This window comes from Petromyzon marinus, chromosome 22 (genome assembly GCF_048934315.1).
Source record: "Petromyzon marinus isolate PM22_M1 ecotype Great Lakes invasive population chromosome 22, UKy_Petmar_22M1.pri1.0, whole genome shotgun sequence".
NCBI classification, from domain to species: domain Eukaryota; kingdom Metazoa; phylum Chordata; class Hyperoartia; order Petromyzontiformes; family Petromyzontidae; genus Petromyzon; species Petromyzon marinus.
In genome coordinates this window covers 13,453,023-13,476,658 of record NC_133688.1, presented here as the reverse complement: position 1 = coordinate 13,476,658, position 23,636 = coordinate 13,453,023, and the positions used below count along the sequence as shown (strand labels likewise).

Here is a 23,636-nt window from a genome sequence, read left to right as displayed (position 1 = left end):
CCCCAGGACTTTGCGACACTAAAATCAACGCTCACTACAGCCAGAACGGAAACAACTGAATCGCCACGAGACCCTGCGACGATTGGTGCATTTAAATATTAAGGGTGCAAATCGACCAATTTCACCACTGGTAAATGATGAGTCTTCGAAATGGCCCCATCGGTTTTTACGGGCACGTTGGCAAACCGTTTGGTTTGTGCCAACTCGAATTGCTTGCGTGTAAAAGTGTGGGGGGGGGGGGTCACCGGGCGGCCGTGCGACTGGGCTGGCTCTTCAATGGGGGGGGGGGGGGGCATTGACAACCGTGGCCATTGGCACGCAGGTTGGGGGGAGGGAGACGCACAACGGACTGAATTTTTCGTCAACTCATCGCCTCCACCCAGTGCGCGCATTGCATTGCCCCCCCCCCCACCCAGCCCTCCTGGCTGCCAATTTCTGACACCGCTTTTGTGTAACAGTTGTCGTACCACTTAGCGACGTGTCAAGCTTGGCTTTTTTCGCACGGAGCGCGATAAGTGTCCGATTAGAATTGGCTATCTGGGCAACAAGAGACGCTTTTTTTTTACAATTAGAAGCGCACAATATCTCAACCTATTAAACTACTTAATTAGCACGCCTCATTGTTGCCATAAATCACCACAATTATCAGCACAGGCCAAGTGTTGTCACGTGAGAATTTTGCCCCAAGCCACTGCCAAGCTATAAACCAAACACAGTTTGAATGCTAGCGGAATACAAGAGCCTCCAGTGGGGTATGGTGACTAATATTTGTGCATTGTTTTGGAGGTGTGAGAATACTCTGCACACAAAATCGCACTAAGTTGGTTGGAGATTATTTTATGCATGGAATACAAAACGGGTATGGGGTGGGGGGTAAAAAAAAAAAAACAGATTTAAACCTATCTGCCAACAACAAGCCTTAGCGGCTGCGTAAATTACATAAGGGGGCGACGTAAAACACATTTGCAGGATATTGATTGGTGAGCGAAGCAAGCCTCGTGGTAACACATAATGAAGAACACAAGGGAAGCGCATCAAGTGGTCCCCCTTCACTCCCGTGCCACGACCCTCCGACAAAACAGGCACATACGCCGCACGCTGGCAGCGTATGAACCGGCTTGACAGAGGCAACCCGCAACCCCGTGGCCTCAATGGTTTCGTCATACGACAACGGTCACCACAGTTCAGACCGCTTCAATGCAGGTCGTCATGCCTTAGGCTCAAAAGAGTTGCAGGCAAGGCCGTAATTATAATATACATTGGGGGGGACACATCCCCCCCAATATTCAAATATGCTCAAAATGTCCCCCCCCCCAATATATTGCTATCAAATAGATTTCTGTTTATATGATTGTAGTTATGGTTGTACTTTATTAATCCCTAATCTCTGCCATTACATACAATAAAACAAGGTAAAAAAAAAACCAGAGCAATGTAATACAATACACTATTAGACATTATTGTAAAAATTTAATAAAAAGTCCATCCTATGTGTTAGTGAATTTTGTAATATTTTAGGCAGGAAATTCGTCTTCAAATAAAATTTTTCTGGGAGGGGACTCCCAGACCCCCTGGAAGATTTGGTCCCCCAAATGTTGACTCCATGGCTACGGCCTTGGTTGCAGGAGCATCTATCTTCATTTTAACGGCGAACAGCCCGTTGAAGTAAAGTGCTGGAGGAAAAGGCTGTTTTAAACAATTAAAACGTAACTATTTTTTTTAATTTTACCAGGTAAGGCCCACTGAGCTATATAGCTCTTTTTAAGAAGCGACCTGCCCACAAATGATAGCTCAACGAAGTGGCTCATCACGTGGAAATTTATAGCAGCCAAATACTCTAAATGCATGTTTTCCCCAAATGTTTATCCAAAAAAACAACGAATAACCACGAAGTAGAAGTGAAAATTATAAATCACGGAAATAAAGGTACTGCAGAACTACTTAAAAACAAGCTGTGCGATTGAAATTAAATTGCGTCACAATTTGTATATCATTCGTATATACATTTCAACAAAAACATCCAAATGGTTTCTCACGAAAACAATAGGAAACGAGAAAACAATGACCTCACGTTTACAGCCCCGAGCAGGTGGTGGAAACGTCACCTTTATACGGTGTGCGTCGATTCAATCCACAAAACAGTCGCTGTTGTACGCTGTGCAGCGGGTACACACGTGCCCTCAGCCCCGGAAGGGTGAAGGGCAGAATCGACCCCGATTGGGATTTGAACTTGCAGCCTTGTGATTGCGAATCGCATGAACCTCGTTGATGGGCCCTCCCCCGGCCGTATTCTCTACGTCTGGTCGACCATTGCACGTCAGTATGGAGCGCCATAGTAATGGGAAAGCGAGCGGCTCTGATGCATCTTGACAAGTGAAACGCTCCCGGGTTTGTGTACAAAGACAAATATCTCCCCGTGTATAGCCTTAACAGACTGTTGGAGCAAGCGCTGTTTGGGGAGCACCTATGAAGGCCGACAGCACACGAGGGGGTGGGTGGCCAGCACCATCCCCGGCCGCCTTTGTCTCCCGAGTGGCGATGTTCACACATTGCATCAGGTACTCATTTGAGGCCAAGTCGACCTAGGAGAGGCCCAGAACCAGTTCAGATAATCGTTTCTGGCGATGGCCGTGAGCGGGAATCTAACTTGGGTCGCCAGGTTTGTAGCATGGCGCGCTAACCGCTACAACTACTGCTCCCCACGGGTGTGTGTATGCGCACGCGTGCACACGCACACACTCGTCCACTCAAGCGCGCAGCACTGACAGATGCGTTTCCAACCACGTGCAGTCGCTCAAACCGGACAACCGTCTCAATGTCAAGGTTATCTGCGACGCGGCGTCAACTCGAATTCCTCTGCGTAACTCGTTATGCGCCAGGTGCGACTTGCAGAAATCGGTACGTGTTCACCCAAGCGTTCCGCTTTGCCTCAATCAGAACGGATCCTGTCAGAAATACGACTGCTGTATTTATTGCATCTAGTGCCTTGCAGCACATTGTGGGGATGCAGTAGCCGCGATAGCAAGCGCGTAGGCAGTGGCTGGTTAAAGACCGTGGACTCACTCGTTCCCAGAAGAGAATGAGAAAATAAAAATACAAAGAGTGCACGAGGCAATCTCATCAGTCACATTTATATTGGTGCTCACAATAATAATAATAATGATGGCAAGAGCCACTTTGATTTGCAAAGAGGGTTTTAAAACTCAGTTTAAGGGGTCACGTTTTGGCAGCACCAAACACCCCCTCGTTTTGACATTATATTTGAAGATTGAAAGCATGCGTTTAAACACCGCATCGGTCCTGTCATCCCGGGCGGCAATGACACAGTGTTTTGCTACCGCGCACTGGATTTATTTTGACTTGGGCTGGCATGCTCCAACCCATCTCTTATTCATATTTAATGGGCGCCGCTGTGAAAAAGTCAGGCGTAGAGACTTCCCGGTGAGAGAAATCAATGTGGGCAAACGGGAAGCGGGGCCCCGGGGGCAGTGGCGATATTTTGAATGCAGCGCTGGACAGCTCCGGCGGATGCCTCCCCAGCATGGCGAGGCGGCGAAAACGATAGCTGGGCTTCCCGACGGCGGCGGGGGGGGGATTTGTCACAGCCCGTCGCCAAAGTCATGACCTGCGCCAGTGCAAGTCGATGGCGAGACTCGCGATGGTTTTGTTATCAAGTCGCCGGTGTTGTATTTGTGTCTCACCAACGCCAACGATTTCTCACGTCGCAGTGTCGCGTTTCACGTGCGCGGTTTGCGGAGAACTACGCGTCGACGACCTTCACCCCCGCAAGCTCGGCTCGGGGTTTCGGGCGCGATGCAGCGGGGGCAACTTTAGGAGGAAAGAAGTTGCGCAGTTTCTCTCTGCTAACTCAAGTGCCCCCTGGGTGTAAGATACACTCGGCAAAGCTGCAGATTAGAGATGATGATAATGAGGCGCTATTCATGGCAGACCCTGACATCATGCAGTTAAAACTCTCTTCTTTTCGAGAAACCAAGAATGTTACAATAGGCGACGATGCATGGGTAAGATGGTATTGCTGTGGCTCTGTTATTAACATGTAAACATGTTTTTCGTTGTTAAATAGATATGGATTTTAATGGATTTGAACTCCTGTTTGATGTTGTGTTTTGATACTCATTTAATGCATAGTCACTATGCACTCTAAATGGCCAATCATAAATGGTCGCTAATTATTAAAGACCAAGACAAATAGGTGCTGATGTGTAATTAGTATATTTTTGTTGATATGACAATGTAGACTGTGGATTTGTTTTACAATTGTTTGTATGCCACATACCAATGCGTCATAATTATAACTGCAATGACCTTTGTAAAAACGACATAGCTTCAAGACTACTGACGTAATCCACTCTGGCAAATTAAGACCACTAATTATGTAAGCGTACACTTACGCAAATGATTAATGAAATTCGGCAGAAAGGAACTGTTAATTAAAAAAAAATATCATTATCAAAATAACACCCTTCCATGGCCAAAGGAATACAACAAAAACTCCATGGCATACGTTGAGCCATCAAATCAGTTCATCACGGGCACGCCCTCTGATGCTCTAAATGCCACAAGCATAATTACCATCCATTCATCACACTCCCCTTTGAAATGTCTCTTAAGGAAAATACAAAGTGCATCATTTAACAATACCCCGAGCAGTCCCACTGCCCAAGCTCAGCACTTGGAAAGCTTAATTTGACGGGACAATAGAACTGACGAGCGCACACGCACACACATGCGAGCGTCACTGCGTTAAATTGCAAAGGGGGGGCACTGTTCATCGTAGAGGCAATCGAGGCCCAGGTGAAACGTTAACAATGCAGAGCCAAATGCTGAAAGCATGCGGTGAGTAACTTGCAGATAGATGCGCGGCATGTAAATGGGTTAAGCCTTGCTCCGAGATATTTATCTGGACGTATTTTTATGCACGGTGCAATTTGCAAAGCTGTGTGTGAAGTATGGAATCATCTTAAGTAATAATGTGGCCCGCTTTCTAATCAAATGTGAAAAATCTTGAATTATATGTTTTTACTGCTCGACTCCTTATAATTTATTTAGATTTACACGAAAAGAACGCGATAGGTGTACTCGTGGATTTCACGATTGTTTGGTTCTTGTATTATAGATATAATTATGTTACTATTTAGATTGAATAAAAGATGGACAATATTAAAAGTGTCTATCATGAACCAAATTCGCTAAAAGGAGATAGCTTCCATTTTTTGTAATGTACTAGTTCGTTGCCCAGATGAATATGTATCTATAATATAAATCCATTATAATTTCTGTTTTAAAAATACATTGCACAAACAAACACCAAAGCAGCTGATTGTATTAAGCATATCACCACACATTACATGCAAACAACTGAAAAAGGACAAACGGTGATTACGCCTTCAATCACGGCCCCAATCACACTGCACACAACGTGGAAATGAGCAGAATTACTACACGGCGTAACAACACCAAAAAAAGAGAGGCTTCAGGATGAGTTTGAACGAGCAGGCATCAGCGGGCTTGCATGCACGCGCTACAGGGTCATAGGTCAATCGCCTGTAACTCAACTCGGGGGCTCGTAATGGCCCACCAGAGTCACGTGGTTTGTAATCATTATGTAATATCACGGGGCGGAATGGTCGGACGGAAGCAGCCATGCGTTGATCGCAAAAACCGGCGACGAGGTGATGGTGAATTGATGGGCGAACTACGATTCTCTACGGTTGCACCCAAGATGTGATGGTGATGGCCTTGACTGAGAAACACGTAACCAGCAATGTTTTTTTCCCAGTAATCCTAAACATCATTTACACCGTATGTATAAATAAATTCACATGGTGGAAGCCATCTATGCAGGCGCTCCTTTTAGTGTTTATTTTCTAAAGATTAATCCTGACGGCTAAATTAGCCGAGACCATATTACATCCGCTTGCAGTATAAACAGGCACCTTCATCTTCCGTTGGGCAGATTTTTTTTTTATTAACACGTGCAAACCATTAACAGCAAACATTCATGTTTTAACCTGTTTCACATGATTTCAGGGAATAATGCTAAAAGCAACATTAATTAAATAATCCTCTGTATTTCATAAACTTTAATTCAATTTTCGTAGTCCAAAAAATAAAAAAGCAACACGATTCACTGCTGCATGAATGCCTCATCCACACCATGGTGGATGCAGACCAGTGCAGCTTGGTGAAGAGGACAACCCGGCACCAGTTCAGCTATCACTCACCACTGATGTTAGCAGTAGCTGGGAGTCCAACACAAGTTTCTGGGTTCAAAGGTCATTGCGCGAACAACTGCGCTACCGCATAGGTAGCCACAGAGTGGGATAAAGAATATTTTTCACAAATATAGTTGTAGATAGTTGGCAAATGTCTTTCTTGACTTAGGCTATGACACACAAAAACAATGGCCTACTCTTTAAAATGACATCACAGGGTCTTTAATCTTCACACACACACAAAGCGCAAGTGCAAGCAGACATTACTGACAAGTGCCGCACTGATCAGTGCCAATTGGCTAAGTGGCAAATGCGTTAACCTCTTGGTTACCCGGCTATAGAAAAAAAATATCACTGCGATAATACCAATAATACTTTTTTATAGGTATCATCACGCACCACTTAGCATGCACAGCCTTGCTGGAAGAGGTCTCTCCCATCAGATGCGTGCGCTAATTAGCTCCTAAAATGAACTGCCGCTTGTGGGCCAGTACAGCGGAGATCCACAGAGACGTCGCCTCTGTCTGTCGTATATATTCAGCCGGCGCTCCAAGTAAACACAACCTTTCCCTTTGAGAAGAACAAATGGAAATAGTAAATGATTCCATTTACCCCCCCCCACCAATCCCACAAACCAAGAATGACTGGTCACCCCTTGAAGACAATTAGTCATTTCAAGATTTTGACATGGTTTATATTAAGTAGCTATGTAATAGTTCACGTGCCCTTGCCCCAGTGATTCAATGAAATGTCACGCTGCGAGGTCGTGAATCAATCCAAGAAAAATGTACGTTCAATCCTGTTTTTACTCTTATCATTTACATTGTTTCTCATGTGTCGTTGTTTGCACAGTTTTATGTGACCATGAACCCAAAGTGAACATCAGTGTACAATCGACATGAATCTTACATGCGATTCCACTGCGTGTATTATAAGGGGCCGTCCATAAATGACGTCACGCACCTGGGGGGGGGGGTCACACATTTGTGACGATTTGTGACGAGGGGGGGGGTTGAGAAATGTGACGTCACATCAAAATGCGCAACTTTAAATAAATATAGACAACACGTTCTACTTAATTAGACTTTTTAATAAATGTTTTCTCCTACAACATCAGAGTGCAGCGCCACATTAAATACGCACTACAATGACAATAGTTTAAAGCGATTTGAAGCATGTTTTATTTTTTTGGGGGGGGGGGCAGAGCTTTGTGACGTCATATTTGAGGGGGGGGGTCGGACTTTTTGTGACGCCGTGTGACGAGGGGGGGGGGGGCAAAAATCGTCCAAAATCGCTTGGCGTCGTTTACGGACGGCCCCCCTAAGCGTAAGCGGTGCTTTTAAACAAACGATTCAATGCATAGTTAACTTGCCAGGTTCCTCAGGCTGCAGAATGAAAGGCTCGCAATTGGAAAGTTGCGAGTTCAAATCGTGGTTAGAAGTTGACTCAGCCCATTATATCTCTGGGGTTGATAAAATCAGTATTACTTTGTGGTAGTCTTATGTATTGACTGACCCCCGCCATAGGAATGTGTATTTTTCACCACTGGCTTAGGGGCTGTACAGTGAGGGAAAAAAGTATTTGATCCTCTGCTGATTTTGTACGTTTGCCCACTGACAAAGAAATGATCAGTCTATAATTTTAATGGTAGGTTTATTTGAACAGTGAGACAGAATAACAACAAAATCCAGAAAAACGCATGTCAAAAATGTTATAAATTGATTTGCATTTTAAAGAGGGAAATAAGTATATTTGACCCCCCTCTCATTCAGAAAGATTTCTAGCTCCCAGGTTTCTTTTATACAGGTAACGAGCTGAGATTAGGAGCACACTCTTAAAGGGAGTGCTTCTAATCTCAGCTTGTTACCTGTATAAAGACACCTGTCCACAGAAGCAATCAATCAATCAGATTTAAAACTCTCCACCATGGCCAAGACCAAAGAGCTCTCCAAGGATGTCAGGGACAAGATTGTAGACCTTCACAAGGCTGGAATGGGCTACAAGACCATTGCCAAGCAGCTTGGTGAAAAGGTGTAAACAGTTGGTGCGATTATTTGCAAATGGAAGAAACACAAAAGAACTGTCAATCTCCCTCGGTCTGGGGCTCCATGCAAGATCTCACCTCGTGGAGTTGCAATGATAATGAGAACGGTGAGGAATCAGCCCAGAACTACACGGGAGGATCTTGTCAATGATCTAAAGGCAGCTGGGACCATAGTCACCAAGAAAACAATTGGTAACACACTACGCCGTGAATAACTGAAATCATGCAGCGCCCACAAGGCCCCCCTGCTCAAGAAAGCACATATACATGCCCGTCTGAAGTTTTCCAATGAACATCTGAATGATTCAAAGGACAACTGGGTGAAAGTTTTGTGGTCAGATGAGACCAAAATGGAGCTCTTTGGCATCAACTCAACTCGACATGTTTGGAGGAGGAGGAATGCTGCCTATGACCCCAAGAACACCATCCCCACCGTCAAACATGGAGGTGGAAACATTATGCTTTGGGGGTGTTTTTCTGCTAAGGGGACAGAACAACTTCACCGCATCAAAGGGACGATGGACGGGGCCATGTACCGTCAAATCTTGGGTGAGAACCTCTTTCCCTCAGCCAGGGCATTGAACATGGGTCGTGGATGGGTATTCCAGCATGACAATGACCCAAAACACACGGCCAAGGCAACAAAGGAGTGGCTCAAGAAGAAGCACATTAAGGTCCTGGAGTGGCCTAGCCAGTCTCCAGACCTTAATCCCATCGAAAATCTGTGGAGGGAGCTGAAGGTTCGAGTTGCCAAATCTCAGCCTCGAAACCTTTATGACTTGGAGAAGATCTGCAAAGAGGAGTGGGACAAAATCCCTCCTGAGATGTGTGCAAACCTGGTGGCCAACTACAAGAAACGTCTGACCTCTGTGATTGCCAACAAGGGTTTTGCCACCAAGTACTAAGTCATGTTTTGCAGAGGGGTCAAATACTTATTTCCCTCATTAAAATGCAAATCAATTTATAAAATTTTTGACATGCGTTTTTCTGGATTGTTTGGTTGTTATTCTATCTCTCACTGTTCAAACAAACCTACCATTAAAATTATAGACTGATCATTTCTTTGTCAGTGTGCAAACGTACAAAATCAGCAGGGGATCAAATACTTTTTTCCCTCACTGCACATAGATGATCACTACATTGCATCCATGCTCATGAGAGAAATAAATCGTTTGGACTTTTTGGGATGGATGAGTAAGGTTCGTAATGTCAAATTAAAGCAATTCATGATCGTAAAAGGTATAAAAAATATAAATATATTTATTTTGGCCAGCTTTTAAAAGAACTCGCAAGCACGTTCAGTTGGATGGGACCAAGCACCAGCATGTTCAGGCTTAGCATGCTATTAATGTGAAATGCAGTCCAGTACATATATACACAGGCGAAAAGTTCACACTTAGGCATATTTAATTACGTTCGCAACTTTAAGTTGTGTAAATATTTGAGGCCGTTGACTTGTAACCTCATTTCCGGGAAGTGTTTGAGCGGATGTACTCCTTGACTTAAAGCTTTCGTGACCGCAGGAATTCATATTCTTGGGTCTTTCAGTAAAGTCACGTAGACATGTTCAAAGAAAATAATGTTATTTTTCATTATTTTCTTTGAACCTTTTCTACGTGACTTTACCGAAAGACCCAAGAATATGGATGCACTACCTTTGCCTCACGCCTGAAGTAGCAGGACCAGTGATGGTGTTGAGATGCTTTACGATTAGATCGATGGGAGTCATTATTCATAGACTTGCCAACTTGGCTTACTCACAGGACCCCCAGTTAATGCAAACGTACAGGGTTGTCTCACTGCAAACAGGTTGGGTGTGTTACCACTGTAGCCTCACAGCAGCCGCAAGTGCCAAATAACAAAACACTTGCCCTTTAAAGTGACACTAATGCATTCACAGCGCACACACTCCCAATGTGCTTCAGCAAAGCACTATGGGATTGCCGAGCGAGTAACAAAGGCCAAATATTAATGAACGGCAAGGGCAGATTTATTTTACATGGCAATAAAAGTACACGCCGGCCCCGTTACCGGGCATCCCAATCGCTCCGGTCAGACACTGCTATCCATAATGCAATGGGGCCTCGCAAACAATGCCATGGAGCACGCTTATTCAATTCCACACGGAGCCATCTCCACAAACCACACAAGCGCTCCTACACCGAATCAGACAAAATGCAATAAACGCGCTGCCGATTTAATAAACTCGTGGCACCGCGCGGGAAAATTCCTTGCGATCGGGCTTTCGCTTGCGCAAGCGTGGCCTCTGTTGCTGGTTCTCGTGGGGGGGGGGGGGGACGTGCCAACTTGCGCAGAAGCAAAGCAGATGTTGAGTCGAGCTGGCGGCCGGCTCGTGGCTCGCGGAATCTCACCGCAACCCGCGCCATCCCCACCGCCAACCCGCGGTATCCCTGCTTCAATCCTCGACATCCCAAAGCATGCCTAGGTGGCACGCGGTTGGTAGGCAACTCTCTAAGCCGATGCTGACACCTCGGCGTCATCCTCCTTCGTAAAAGGTCAATCGTGGCCGAGCCGAGCAATGGCTGTTCTTTTGTTCTCCCCCCCCCCCGCCAACCCCTAAGTCCTCCAAACCTTTTACAGCCGCGCTCAATTGGTTCGGACAGTCCAAACGATGAAGAATATTAGGGCATGACTGACTGGCCCCTCGCCCAACCGCCCCCGCACCCTTGCCTAGCAGAAGCACAGTGGATAATTATTAAATAAAAAACGGGCTGCAGTAGCAAAAGCTGAGAGTAAATCAACACCTAAAGGGTGAGTACACGGGACACAAATTAATTTTGGCACGACTTTCACCGTCGTGTAAAAAAAAAAACACAACCGCAAAACGCATCCATTGTGATTCAGGCGATTTATTAAACACGCATTTCAGTTCGCAGCAGTGCTGAAGGGTTATATAATGCTCACTGCCTTAACTGTTGATGTGGCGCGTGGCGTGGTTGCCTGTGTTTTAAATCACACAGCGGACGCGCGACTCGAGTATGGAGATGCCCCTTAAAAGGCCAGACATGGTCAACGACAAATGGGTTACCCAACCCCTTTGCCGGACGTTTGCTTTTTCTAGTTTTTTTTGTTGTGTGTGCGGCCACTTGCCCCGCTTGTTTTGTTTCGATGGACGCAGATTCGCAAAGCAACAAAGCACGACGGGAAGGGGTTAGTCGTGCATGACTAATTATAAACATCAAGCGAGCGACTGAACAATGTCCAACAAAGCTGCACTCTGCTGAAGTGACTCAGAAATTTGAAGCCGGTCCATAGATTTGCCCAAATGCTGATTGAAAAGCATTTCATTTTATTTGTTATGTAGCGAAGCAGACCCTGGCCTGTTTGCTTATTATTTTATTATCTGACAAATGGCTTTCCATAAAATGCAATGGCTTCTTCTGTATTTACTTTAGTGCTGCTGCTCACTCTCGGCAATAATGTGCACTCCTCTGCATGCGTGATGTACGGAGAGCGTAAAATCACAAGTGCTCATTCACTAAACAAAACATTGTTTACTTCCGATTACGTTCCGATGCATGATAAACAAACAAGCGGGCTGCACTATCGTCAGCTAAAAACACGGCAAAAAGGATCTTTATTCATATACAAATAAACAAAAGTTACCATTTAATTTCGATGAAATGTTTGAATATTTATCGAGTTCCCGAAGAGTTATTTTCTATTCCGCTGGCAAATACACACTTGCGCGTTCCGAAGCCTACGCGTATTCATCAGACGCGAACGCTGGGGCTTGTGTGCAAATGCGGGTTGTGTTTGAACGATTTGCCTCACTGGTACTAAACACAAATAAATAAATGGTCTGTGAAAATGCAGTGAGCCCCCACCCATCCCCCCTCCACTCGCCCTCTCTCAGCAATAACGTTAATGCGTTTCCTCTGGTTGTCAACAAAACAAAGCGATCACGAATGCACTTGGCAATTTAGTCAAAAGTAAATATGCATTAAAATTTCACAATCACACCTGCGGTATCACCGCGAATTACCACACGCTTTTCGCTCGTACTCTTCGAGGGATAATTAACCTGTTGTTCCACCACGGTGAAAATAGCAAAGAAGGTTATTTTATTCAGACAACACGCCCACCCCAAACGACAATTTTTTTTTTTAACATTCATTAGTTTATTACGAACAGATCCCAGAGTTCGGCGCAATTTGTCCGTCGGGGAAAAAATTCAAACAGTTTTTTTTTTACGAATTACAAACAATGTTATTGCAGAAGCGGCACTATACATTATATAATCTGCAAGTGCCCCGAGAGCCGCATGGAGTACCGTGGCACACATCACGAAATCTCTTCCGGGAGATGTCTCCCAACGGGCAAGCATTTCAACCTGGTCATGGGCACCACGCTGCTTGCAAGCAGGCAGCCCGTAAAACAATTATTTCTTGTTACTACGCTGGTTATGTTAGAAATGGTAGCCTGACCGACAACTTTCAACATGCAAGTAATGTGCAATGATATTCGCTGTAGGTGCGTTATCGTCCACTCTTGACTCCTCGATCAATACCTCCGATTTGTTTAGCACTGGCAATGCTTTTGTATTTTTCTCAATGATTTTTTTTTTTTTACAAATGTGTCGAATGGACCACCGTTCTCAGCCGTAATGTTCCAGCGATTAAGTTTACAGAAAGGCTCGCAAAGTTCTTTTCAGGCGTAACGTTCTCCACTCTGCTGCTAAATTACATGTTCCATATGGCTACAAACAGACAAGGACCTAATGGATGACAACAAACTAAATGAATTAAACAACTATGCTGGTTGGCCTAAATGCGATGGTCGAGGGAGAGCATCGCTCATCCTGGGCATCATACTCCGAGCCCAACTGGCTCTTAGTTTTATTTCCATTGTTTACAGCGAGCTGGCAAGGCCACAAAGCACTGATACTCTGCCTACCACCACAGCGGTAAAAACAGTGCACTGCAGCGGCAATGAGATGCCAAGACCACAGGCCATAACTAGTTTCCCTTAGCTCGGCTGTCCTTCGATGCCTCTAGATATATATGCGTCTGCACACACACACACTATGATGGGCAAGAGAGTCAAGTCTCATCATAGTTTTACTTTTCAACTTGACAGAAGAGATATCTGCAGTGCCAAAAATAGTTGTGCTGAGGGGCATGTGGGCAGGGATTTTTGGCGAATCTTAAAACAAGTTTGTAGGACGACTGGCAGAGTACTGAATTTTTACTTTAAACACGCACATTTTTTTCTATTGTGCGTTATGCTCTTATAAGGCCATTGTTACATCCATAGAGGTCCTTATGAAACTTCTATTATAGATCACCAGACACTACTCTTCCAAGTTATTCTTAAAACAACTGGGACGTTGGTCATGTTTGTATGTACAAATGTTGAACTTCTTTCGAGCACAAGGGAGCATTCCAAAAAGTTTACATTTTTATCAGCTGAAGGTGCAATGAATACCAAAGTATAATAAATAAAATTGAGACAGGGGAAAGAGATTCTGCATAATGCGTCTGGTAAGTCCCGTCACGTGGTGTGTCATAGATCAACCTCCTGGCTCGAGGGATAAGGTATTCACAGCCAGTTGACGTTCACAACCACGGTCACGTTGAGCCTGAAAAAAGAAAGGCAGTAAAAACATACTAATTGCTTGGCCACCGCACAAAATTCTTATAATTTAGTCCCAACACTGGATCATAATAATGGCTTACTCTTTCCATCAGTGTCAGGGAATCTTTTATTAAAAGCACATATACCTGTTTGCTTGCAAAGGTCCCCCGTGACAAATTATTTTAGAGCAGAGGTAGAACTCAAACCAATGAACTCCGGACCCAGAGGTCACAGTGCTGCTCATTAGGCCCCACCGTCGTAAAGTCTCTGGAGCTTTTGTATTGTTTACAGCCCGCGCGAAGCACACGAGACAAAATCAGACATCTTGGCAGAAGAGACTGCCAAGAAAAGTTTATTCAACTGAAAACATTTTACTTTATTCTACTAAACTGTTTACAAGGCATTTCAACAGCAATAATTCAATTTGCTGGTTTTCTATTCGGCCACTACCTACCCACCACCCCCCTTCCCTCATTCCCCAGCTACTGGTCCCATCCAATTTCCCCCGAACCCACTCACACCATCTAGCCCGAGAGATGCACCGAGCCAAAGTTCACCGATAGCCGGCAAATAATCCTGCAACTTCTCAGACCCCTGGCGCCTTATCATCAGATTACACACGTTAAATATGATCGTTTCAATCGATCAAACGACTGCACCAAGCTTGGACAGAGCAACAACTTGTTATCTGGGTAAATCAGCGTTCAAAGTGAATGACAATGAGTAAAGGGATAGCAGTGCTTTGAGGGGGAGGGTGTGGGCAAAACTAAGAACAATATCTCGATAGTGGTGGCCGGCAAACCTGTGTTTTTATAGGTCGGCCCAAATACATGCAGTGTCGGCCCTATTTTGTAAGGTGACACCACAAGTTTGAGAGATGGAATCCGAGCCACTCTAACAGAGCATTGCCATTATTTCCTACTGTGCCGTGCATTCGCGGCCCCACGAGTGAGGCTCCGGTATGTGAAAGCAATATTTAGAATGCCGTGCCATGAAAATCCGTGCCCGTAAATGTATTCACGTGCGTGCTTGTGTGGCAAGCACCAGGGGATTAACGACATGCACCTCTACGTAGGTAATACGCTTGAAGACCACAATGCCCATGTCAGGCTGTTTCTGCCTGATAGTGAGCGAAGCCCAATTGTTAATTTCTTCGAGTAATGCAGCTGCACCTTTTACTATTTCCAATTCACCAATTATGAAAAGTGGTGTCTTCATTTATATATATTAAAAAAAAACCTTATGGTAAAAGCTGGACAAGATAAATCAGGGTCTATTACCGTAATTGTGTGCCCACAAACTGTACACCCGGTGCCAAAGCCTTTACGAGAAAGATGCACCCAAGGCAGTGAACATGGCCATCACAAAGGCCATCTTCACACGGGAGTTAGGACGGCTTGAGTAATGCTTTGATGAATGCTTTACGCTGTTAAGCAGCCTCTATACACACTCGAACCACATTTATATCGATATAAAAACAGCCCACTCCGCTGCTTTGCAGACTACCTCCTGGGCGGACCTATAAATCGTTCCGAGGTGGCCACGCCGGCATAAGCCGCGCAAAGCCGGCAATCTCACTTGCGACGTTAAAGCTGCGGCCGGGTTCAAACAACGGGTGCCAAGGCTGGCACAATACGTCAAGACGCCGAGTTCCACTCTTTCCTGCGCCGGAAAAGCAGCGCGGGAGCACAACCTCAGATCGAGACGAAACGACCTAAACGGGTGGTTTTTCCCGGCGGACAAGCGTGCCGGCTCACAAAAACTCCACGGCAACAAACCTCCGTTGAGCCGCGTTGAGCCCTCTGCGGTGCAACTCTAGCCCGCGGCGTGCCGAGAGCACGCCGATGGGAGTCCGTGTACAGTGGCGGACGGAGCGTGCCCGGGCGCGCACGTTGCGTGCGCGCGCACTAAAAATCGTCGCAATTAAAGCGGCACCGCAATGGAGTGCGTCCCAAACGGCAGTGGCCACGATTGAGGGCCAAAAGGGTCCTCAGAAAACGGCGAGCAGGGAAGCTTGCTGCAAACAATGGTGGGGCTTGTGCTCAGGAGTGTGCGGTTTTGGCCAGGGGAGAGTTTTAACTGCTGCGATGCACGCATGTGAAACAATTACAAACGGCGCGCAAATACTTAGGAGGAACATTTAATTAGCACTGCTGTATTGGGTGTACACTTTATATGCACACACGTGGCAAAAAAAGGTATACTTTTCCACACAACGGAATTCCTTGTTACTTTACATATTTAACTATTTCCTATAATTATACTTTACATATTTAACTATTTCCTATAATTATACTAATTTTTTCAAGAGGCATGACATTCACGTGGAATTTCATCTCAATTCATAATAGTTCTTTACACATTCTAGATTGTCCTTCTCAACGATACTACAAATGAAAGTGCCATTTACCCACAGCAATTCATTTAAATGCTCATTCGTTCGTGGGAATAATTAAAATGTAAGCACCACTCCAGTGCCGCCGAAGCAAATTGCAACTGCACACACAAGTCAAAACTCATAAATGTTAGATTGCATTCACATTTCTCGCATTGTTAAAACATCTGTGAAGAGACCTGAACAGACAAATGAAAAGTTATCACCTTTTTATTCGTTGAAATTTATCATCGTCTGAAATATTTGTGTTGGCCAGACACAATGGCCTGTTGAAGGCAGCGTGGAATCTTTTTGTAATTTAAATCATTAAACAAAAAGCACAGCAGAAGTACTGAATAGAGCACGAATATATGTTTTATGTAAGACCATCCCACAGGCTCTAACCTTCAGACTCCCTCGTTTTATCTGACTGCGGGAAAATCTACTCACACGCGGCACCACAAATTTTCACTAGAGGGTGCACATAAAATTACTAATGCGACACAGACCACATTATTTCGAGGCTCCCACCAAGTTTAAAAATAAACACGCGTAACTTATGAACTTGCTATTCTCCGCATACAGTTTTTGGCTAGCCAACTACTTCACGGCTTGTGTCTTCCCCATGTATGTATGTATGTTGAACGTATTTCGCACCATACATAGCCAACCGTGCTAATCGGAGGTGCAGGGGAAAGACAACAAACTAAACACAAAAAGCAGTTATAAAGAGATTCGTTTACAATCTAGATTTAAAAGTGCATAATTCCAGTGGCTTCCTATTATCAGAAGAGCATTCCAAACGGCCGCAGAAGCGCATCTGAAAGTACTCCATGCAGTCAGGGGCGGAGCCACAGGGGGGGGGGGGGGCTGGGGGGGGGGCTTAGCCCCCCCTGAAATTTTGGGAAAGTCGGTAATCGGGATAACCGGATATCCGGCTGCTGCAAAATGCTGCAGGCTGCCACCTCGTGCTGCCCTGCAGGCTGCCACCTTGTACTGCCCTGCAGGCTGCTTGAGCGGCAGCCTTTCGAACTTATCGAACTTATTAGCCACATCAGCGGCTCCGACCTATTAATAAACTCCGCGTTCAAATCCAATAAAATTTGTTTTATACATTTGTGGCGCCCATTGGAAAACATCAACACACTGAGATATCTCAGAATATTGAAGTCAGCCCCCCCAAAGTCAAAATCCTGGCTCCGCCCCTGCATGCAGTGACCGTCTTTGTTGGCTTGCGCGCAAGCGCCTTCCTACAAAACAGAACCACATTTCTGCAACGTCAAATGCGCAAATGGAGTTGAAGCGCCGACATTTCTTTGGGCGAGACGATTTCTTTTGCACGGGACAGCAGCAGCACCAACCGCGCATGAGCGACACCGTGAAAGCACCAGCAGACGCTTCAGAGCGTGACGTGCGATGCATCTGCAGTGTGGTAGTGCACACGGAGGATGCGATGCGACTATGTGCACAATCTCAGTTGTCAACAGCAATGCGGCGGGGGGCGGGGGGGGGGATGCAATTCAAAATTGCAATCCGCCCATCAAGGGAACAGGACCAAAGCTGCGCAATAAACCCCGTGTGTCCATTCACGAGACAATAGATGCACTGTGCACGGCTGTTCTCACAGAGGCAGGCAGTAAACGCTCGAATCATTCCTGCGTACCGTTGTCTAAATGCGTTTAGTTGCACCTCGGCGTGTGCACAACCAAAAACCCGAAGCTCATTCGGATCTTGGTCAAAGTACAGGCCCACCTTGCTACTGGAAGTTTGCACATACATTTAACAATGCAGCGTGCAGTGAATGGGAACAGTGCAACGCTTGCAGGCGTGAAGTCCTTTGTCGTTGTTATTATGGGTATGCTCTGGCAGATGTTACCACGGCGTCCCTGGTCTACAAACACTGCCGCGTATTTACACATCAGGCAAGTCTCATGGCACTGCGGTCGAGTCTGACAATTCTCCACCGATGGCTACCGCCAACGCATTGCGCACAAACTCGGCGAATGTTGTTTCGGATTTACCAGCGCGACGAAGAAAGGGGGTTGTGGTTTGTTTACGTAGAAAATCTCGGCAAAAAAAAAAACAACACTGTGCAAAGCAGCAGCCGTGGCTTAGGCCTGGGGTACACACGTAGGTGAAAATCTGCACCATTGACCCCTTAAGCTTCCTCTGCTGACACTCCCAGACTGAGCCCCGAACCAACTCAAGGCCGTTTCCCTGTCAAAGACTCGAGGCCTATGGAGATGAATCTGGGCCCTCGACGTGACGACTGCCATGCATGGATGGAAAACCCCAGGGCTGCCATCGCGGACGAGAAGCACGCACGCCCGGTGCTCCTGTGTGAACAGGTTTTTATTGGATACATCTTAAAGGGAAACCACATTTTGCTTTGTAAACATATGACAAAAGCAGGCGTCTTAGAAAGCCCTGATAACACTTAACTTTTATGTTTCCCCAAGATACTCCCATTTCCGCCGAACAAACGCCGAGAAAAAAAACCATTCAGCTTCAGCTACGTTTAATCATCGTTTTAAAGGCCACCATTTGGAGACCTGTTGCACTAAGAAATGTGCGCATCATTTATTTTATTTTTTTGAAAAAACCTGACAAATCGCTTGCACGGATAATTCTTAAGCGCATCCCCGTCCGCTGCGTTGTTTCACTTGGAACGACTCGGGCTCGGCTCGAAATGCCGGGGCCGGCCACACGTTAGGGCACGCGGCATTATCAAGCGACGAATCGCCGAGCCGAGCCAAGCCCGCGCTTGCCATTTAAAAAACGTGCAGCTGTTGGCACGGCTCGGAGTGAACAGGTGAAGGGCCCCCCCCTCAACCCCACCACATCCTCACCACCATCAGCCAACTTGCCACCAGCCCCCCCCCCCCGCCAGGACACGGAACTCACTTAAAGTGCGAAAAGCAAACACGTTCTTTTCCTTTGCTGCACGACACAGGGGGGTGGGGGTAGGGGGTTTTCCAGCCATGATGGCCCGCCTGTCCGCTGCATCTTACTAAAAGAATGATGCTGGCAAAATCGAGGCATCTACATATGAAAGGAAAGAACTCACGGGGGCCACGTGTTAGAGGGGAGCTCTGGATTTGAATTTTTTTTCTTCGTAAAACGCAATTTACCTTCAAAAAAGAAAATATCAAATGGAGAAACATCTCCAGCGAGTCATATGTTACACCAACATGCAACACGTATTACAGAAGCGGCTTTAGTCTCAGAGACTGGTATTGAAAAATTGAACAGTCGTATGCCTCTCAATTCAGTGAGTACACGCACACTCCTTTTCAAGAGTAGTCTTACTGACACTTTTTAGGCTTCCGTCTTACAGTAACTTTGCTTTTTGTTGTTCTATGGTCCCCGCTGCAGATGAAATCAGTGTGGGTCACCTCTGCCACAACTCCAAAGTGTTCAGAGAAGACAACAATTGTCTCAGTTGCCTTTGGTTATCGTGAAACCCTGTGATAACCAACACTTGCATCGCCGATACAGCCATTAAGCTTATTTTAAAGTGATTAATTTGTGAATTCGTGCCCCAACCAAGTGAGAACAATGGAAGATGATAAAAATACATCACAAACAACCAGGGAGATCCGGAAATGGGACTGATTTCAGCCAGAATGTAGATGACCCCCAATATTATTCACTTAGGGCAACTGTACGATGATAATGATGTCTCACAAGACAATGCACGATTCACCAAGCCGTAGAAAAATATTGTAATTCTGGTGAATAAACCCCACTTTCTTTCTCCCTGCTGGTGCTAGAAATAATGGACCACTGTACTGCGTTCTGCTGACTCTCACTGGGGGTAAATGATAATGACAGTAGCACATGATGGTTCAAAAGAAGTCTTCCTTTGTGCAAGATAGGACACTAGCACATCTGTACTTGATTTTCCAGCTGCTCTGCACTATGGAGAGGGGGGGGGGCAAAGTCTTCACTTATTCTGGGTTAGAGGCTGCAGTTCAAAGAAAGCATTAAGGGGCAGTTGCAATGTGTGGGACCGCGACACGGTGTCAAAACGGAACAGCAAGGACGTGTTAATTGGCTGCAATTGCAGACAGAAACGTGGCGTGTGCCGTCTCATTCTCTTCGGTTTTATCTTGTCCAAGTGCCTTAGCTTGGCTCCAGGAGCCGAGGGACCTAAAACTCACGCTACGAGGATTCGATGAGAAAGAAAACTTGAAAAGAAAAACCAGCGGCAATAAAGACCAAAAAACAACAACACTAGAGGCAACTTAGGATGGCAAACGCTGCTTTCATTATTTGCTGTTACTTCTGTTTTGGGATGATTTTGAAAATAGGTCAAACGTAATCATTTGAAATCAGTGGCAGCAATGATAATTGAAGGCAATGTTTTAATCGACACAGCTCTTTTTCAATACACATCAGTGCCATATAAAATCACCAGCACGTGGTATTTTAAAGACTTAATAATATAAATTATTTGGCTCTATTATCACTCGCAAAATCCTACATTCAACACAAGCACAGCTGTTACTAAAACATTTGTTATATAACAAAACAAGACACACTTTTTTTATTTAAAGCTTTCGTGACTGCAGCGATTCATGTTCTTGGTTCTTAATTATTTTATTGTTTTCCTTCTACGTGACTTTACCGAAAGAACCAAGCACAAGACACGCTTTATACATATAAGCGTCTTGTCGAAATAACATACAGTGCAAATAATAAGCAGCTCATATGGCCTATAGGGGATTACTTAAAAATTTCAAGTTGGCTTATCCTGCTTGTATCTCATTAAGAGGCTCAGGTGGGTTGATAGTTTTGGGTTAAGGTCAAGGTTCAGACTGTTCTTGAGCTTGGTTATGGTTCGTTTCAGTGCACACCCGTGACAAGCCAATGAAGTGTTCTTAAAGAAAGCTAAAGTTGTTTGCGTGTCCTATATTTAACCATTTGGGGTGGTTACTTGTGTCACCACAACTTGCACCATCCTCTGGTGTCATTTTTCTATTTTGTGATTTAAACTATTTCTATTTATTTTACCAGGTAAGGCCCACCGAGCTCTATAGCTCTTTATTTTTTCACAAGCAACCTGGCCACATATGATAGCCCAACGAAGTGGCTCATTGTGTGGAAATGTATCGCAACCAAATACTCTAAACGCACGTTGTTTCTAAATGTGGAGGGGAAAAAAAACCGGAGGACCCGAAGAAAAATCCACGCGACCACGAGGAGGGAGAGTGAGTGAAGACACGCAAACTCCAAATTTACAGCAGCAGGCGTCAGGATCTGAACCCAAACCCACGACCCTCTTCCTCCAGGGGAGGTACAGCCAACATCTCGCCACCCCGTGGGCTCTCTGCAAATCCAGCGACACACAAATGGCCAGCCACCACCAGAATACAACGACGACACCCAATCAACCACACACAGCAGACGCCACGCTGAGATGCCTCCCCACCTCGCCAATAGTGAAATTTGAGGGTTTAGATAATTACTCTTAAAACAGATGCCGTGAGAAATCAAACCGGTGAGCGCGTGTACACCGCGAATGTCATCGGCATACTGTGCGTACGAACTGTGTATGTTGTACACACACATAGTCACAGGCAGAAGCAGCAACAGCAACAACAACCGCCGATCGACACTAAGTGGCGGTGATATCACCACGGAGCTTGTGCCAGGCTAGGTGCACCTCGAGGCCACCGTGAAGTGTGCAAAGGGTCGATGCTGGCACGTTACGAGACGGACCCAGGTTCACACACACACACAATGTATACACTCACAACAGACAATACAATTCTAAAGCATCGTGTGTATATATAGACAGTACATACACAATGCATACTTACAGCACAATACATACACGGTACAGTTTATGTTACAGTGTACAGACACTGCACAGTGTACACACAAGCCATATAAACACACAACACTTAAATCACAGTGTGTACGCAGTAGACTTTCCCTGCATTGAATACACAGTACACATGCTGGCACTGCATTCACAGGATATCTGCAATGTCCCTACTCACACCACAATGTATATATTATATACGGAGCACAAACAAAATCCATGAGGCACTCTCACATAGTTCACACGGGGCACAAATACTAAGACACACAAATGTAGTGTATACACAATCACTGCACAATTGTGTATATGCGCACACACGGTATACACACACACACACAAAGTACAGTACATATACAATACACACAACGTATTTGCAGTATACATACTCACATAGCGTGCAGCGTATACACACAAATCAATTGTTCAGTGTACAGCCTGTGTACACGGTGTATAAACACTGCACACACACACACAAAGTGCAGTACACACACGCATTAAGAGCCCTCTAACGTACATAAAGTGTGCACATTTGGAGTGCTGTAGCAGTGCACAGAGACACTGCAGTGCCCCCTAACACACAATGGACACACCATAGTGTTCTAACGTACACAGAGTGTCGTGTACACACAACACACACACAATGTAGTGCCATAACACAGCGCAGTGGTACACGTGCAGTGTTCGCTAACACACAATGGACACACTCTAGTGCTCTTGCATACAGTGCAGTGTACACACTGCACGGCGAACACACAACGCGCAGTGTGCACATACAGTGCAGTATAAACACAGACACACACACAACGTAGTTCCGTCATACAGTACAGGACACAACACGCCGCGCGGGATACGCATGCACCGTAGTGAAATCGCTCACACAAGACAGGGCGCCCGTGCACACACGCATCGCAAGCGTCGTGTAAAGGCGGCGCCAACCTACCCAGCTTGCCCTTGGACTCCTCGAGGCGCTGGATCTGGTTCTCGAGGTACACCATGGCGAGCACCAAGCCGAGCGCCGCAAGGAACTGCAGCTTGGACGGCATGCTTCGCGCTAAGCCCATCAACTCCGCCTTGTCATGCCCGCGCGCGAGCACGTACCGACGCGGGACGGGGCGAGCGGGACACGCGAAGAAGATCGCCGGAGCCGGGGTTGGCGCCTGTGCGCCGTTCAGGGCAAAACTCACGGCGGGCCGGGCCGCGTTGTGTTGCGCACACACACACGCACGCGCGCACCAAACGCACGACACGAGCGAGCGTGTGTCGTACGTTCTCTCTGTGTGTGTGTGTTGCAGGCAAGGAGGGAGGAACACGTGCTTGTGGGTGCTGTGCGTGATCTGCGTGTTGTGTGTTGCGCGCGCGCGAGCACGTGTACTACACCCTGGGTCCCGCGCGCGCGCGCGCCCCCCCACTCGCCCCTCCCCTCTCGCCCCCCTCCCCTCTCGCCCCCCCCCCCTCTCGCCCCCCCCCCTCTCGCTCCCCCCTCTCGCTCCCCCCTCTCGCTCCCCCCCCTCTCGCTCCCCTCCCCCTCTCGCACCCCCCGCCTCTCGCCCCTCC

General features: G+C 46.1%; 1 protein-coding gene across 1 annotated transcript in view; it reads right to left on the bottom strand.

Annotated features, from left to right (window-relative positions):
- HS2ST1 (heparan sulfate 2-O-sulfotransferase 1) overlaps positions 1-23,487 on the bottom strand; it is a 68,220-nt gene extending 44,733 nt beyond the window's left edge. The window contains exon 1 of the mRNA XM_032958995.2: positions 23,023-23,487. Within this exon, the coding sequence (XP_032814886.1) occupies positions 23,023-23,143 (121 nt within the window). The 5' untranslated portion in view covers positions 23,144-23,487. The remainder of the gene's footprint in view (positions 1-23,022) is intronic.
- Positions 23,488-23,636: the final 149 nt, after the last annotated feature.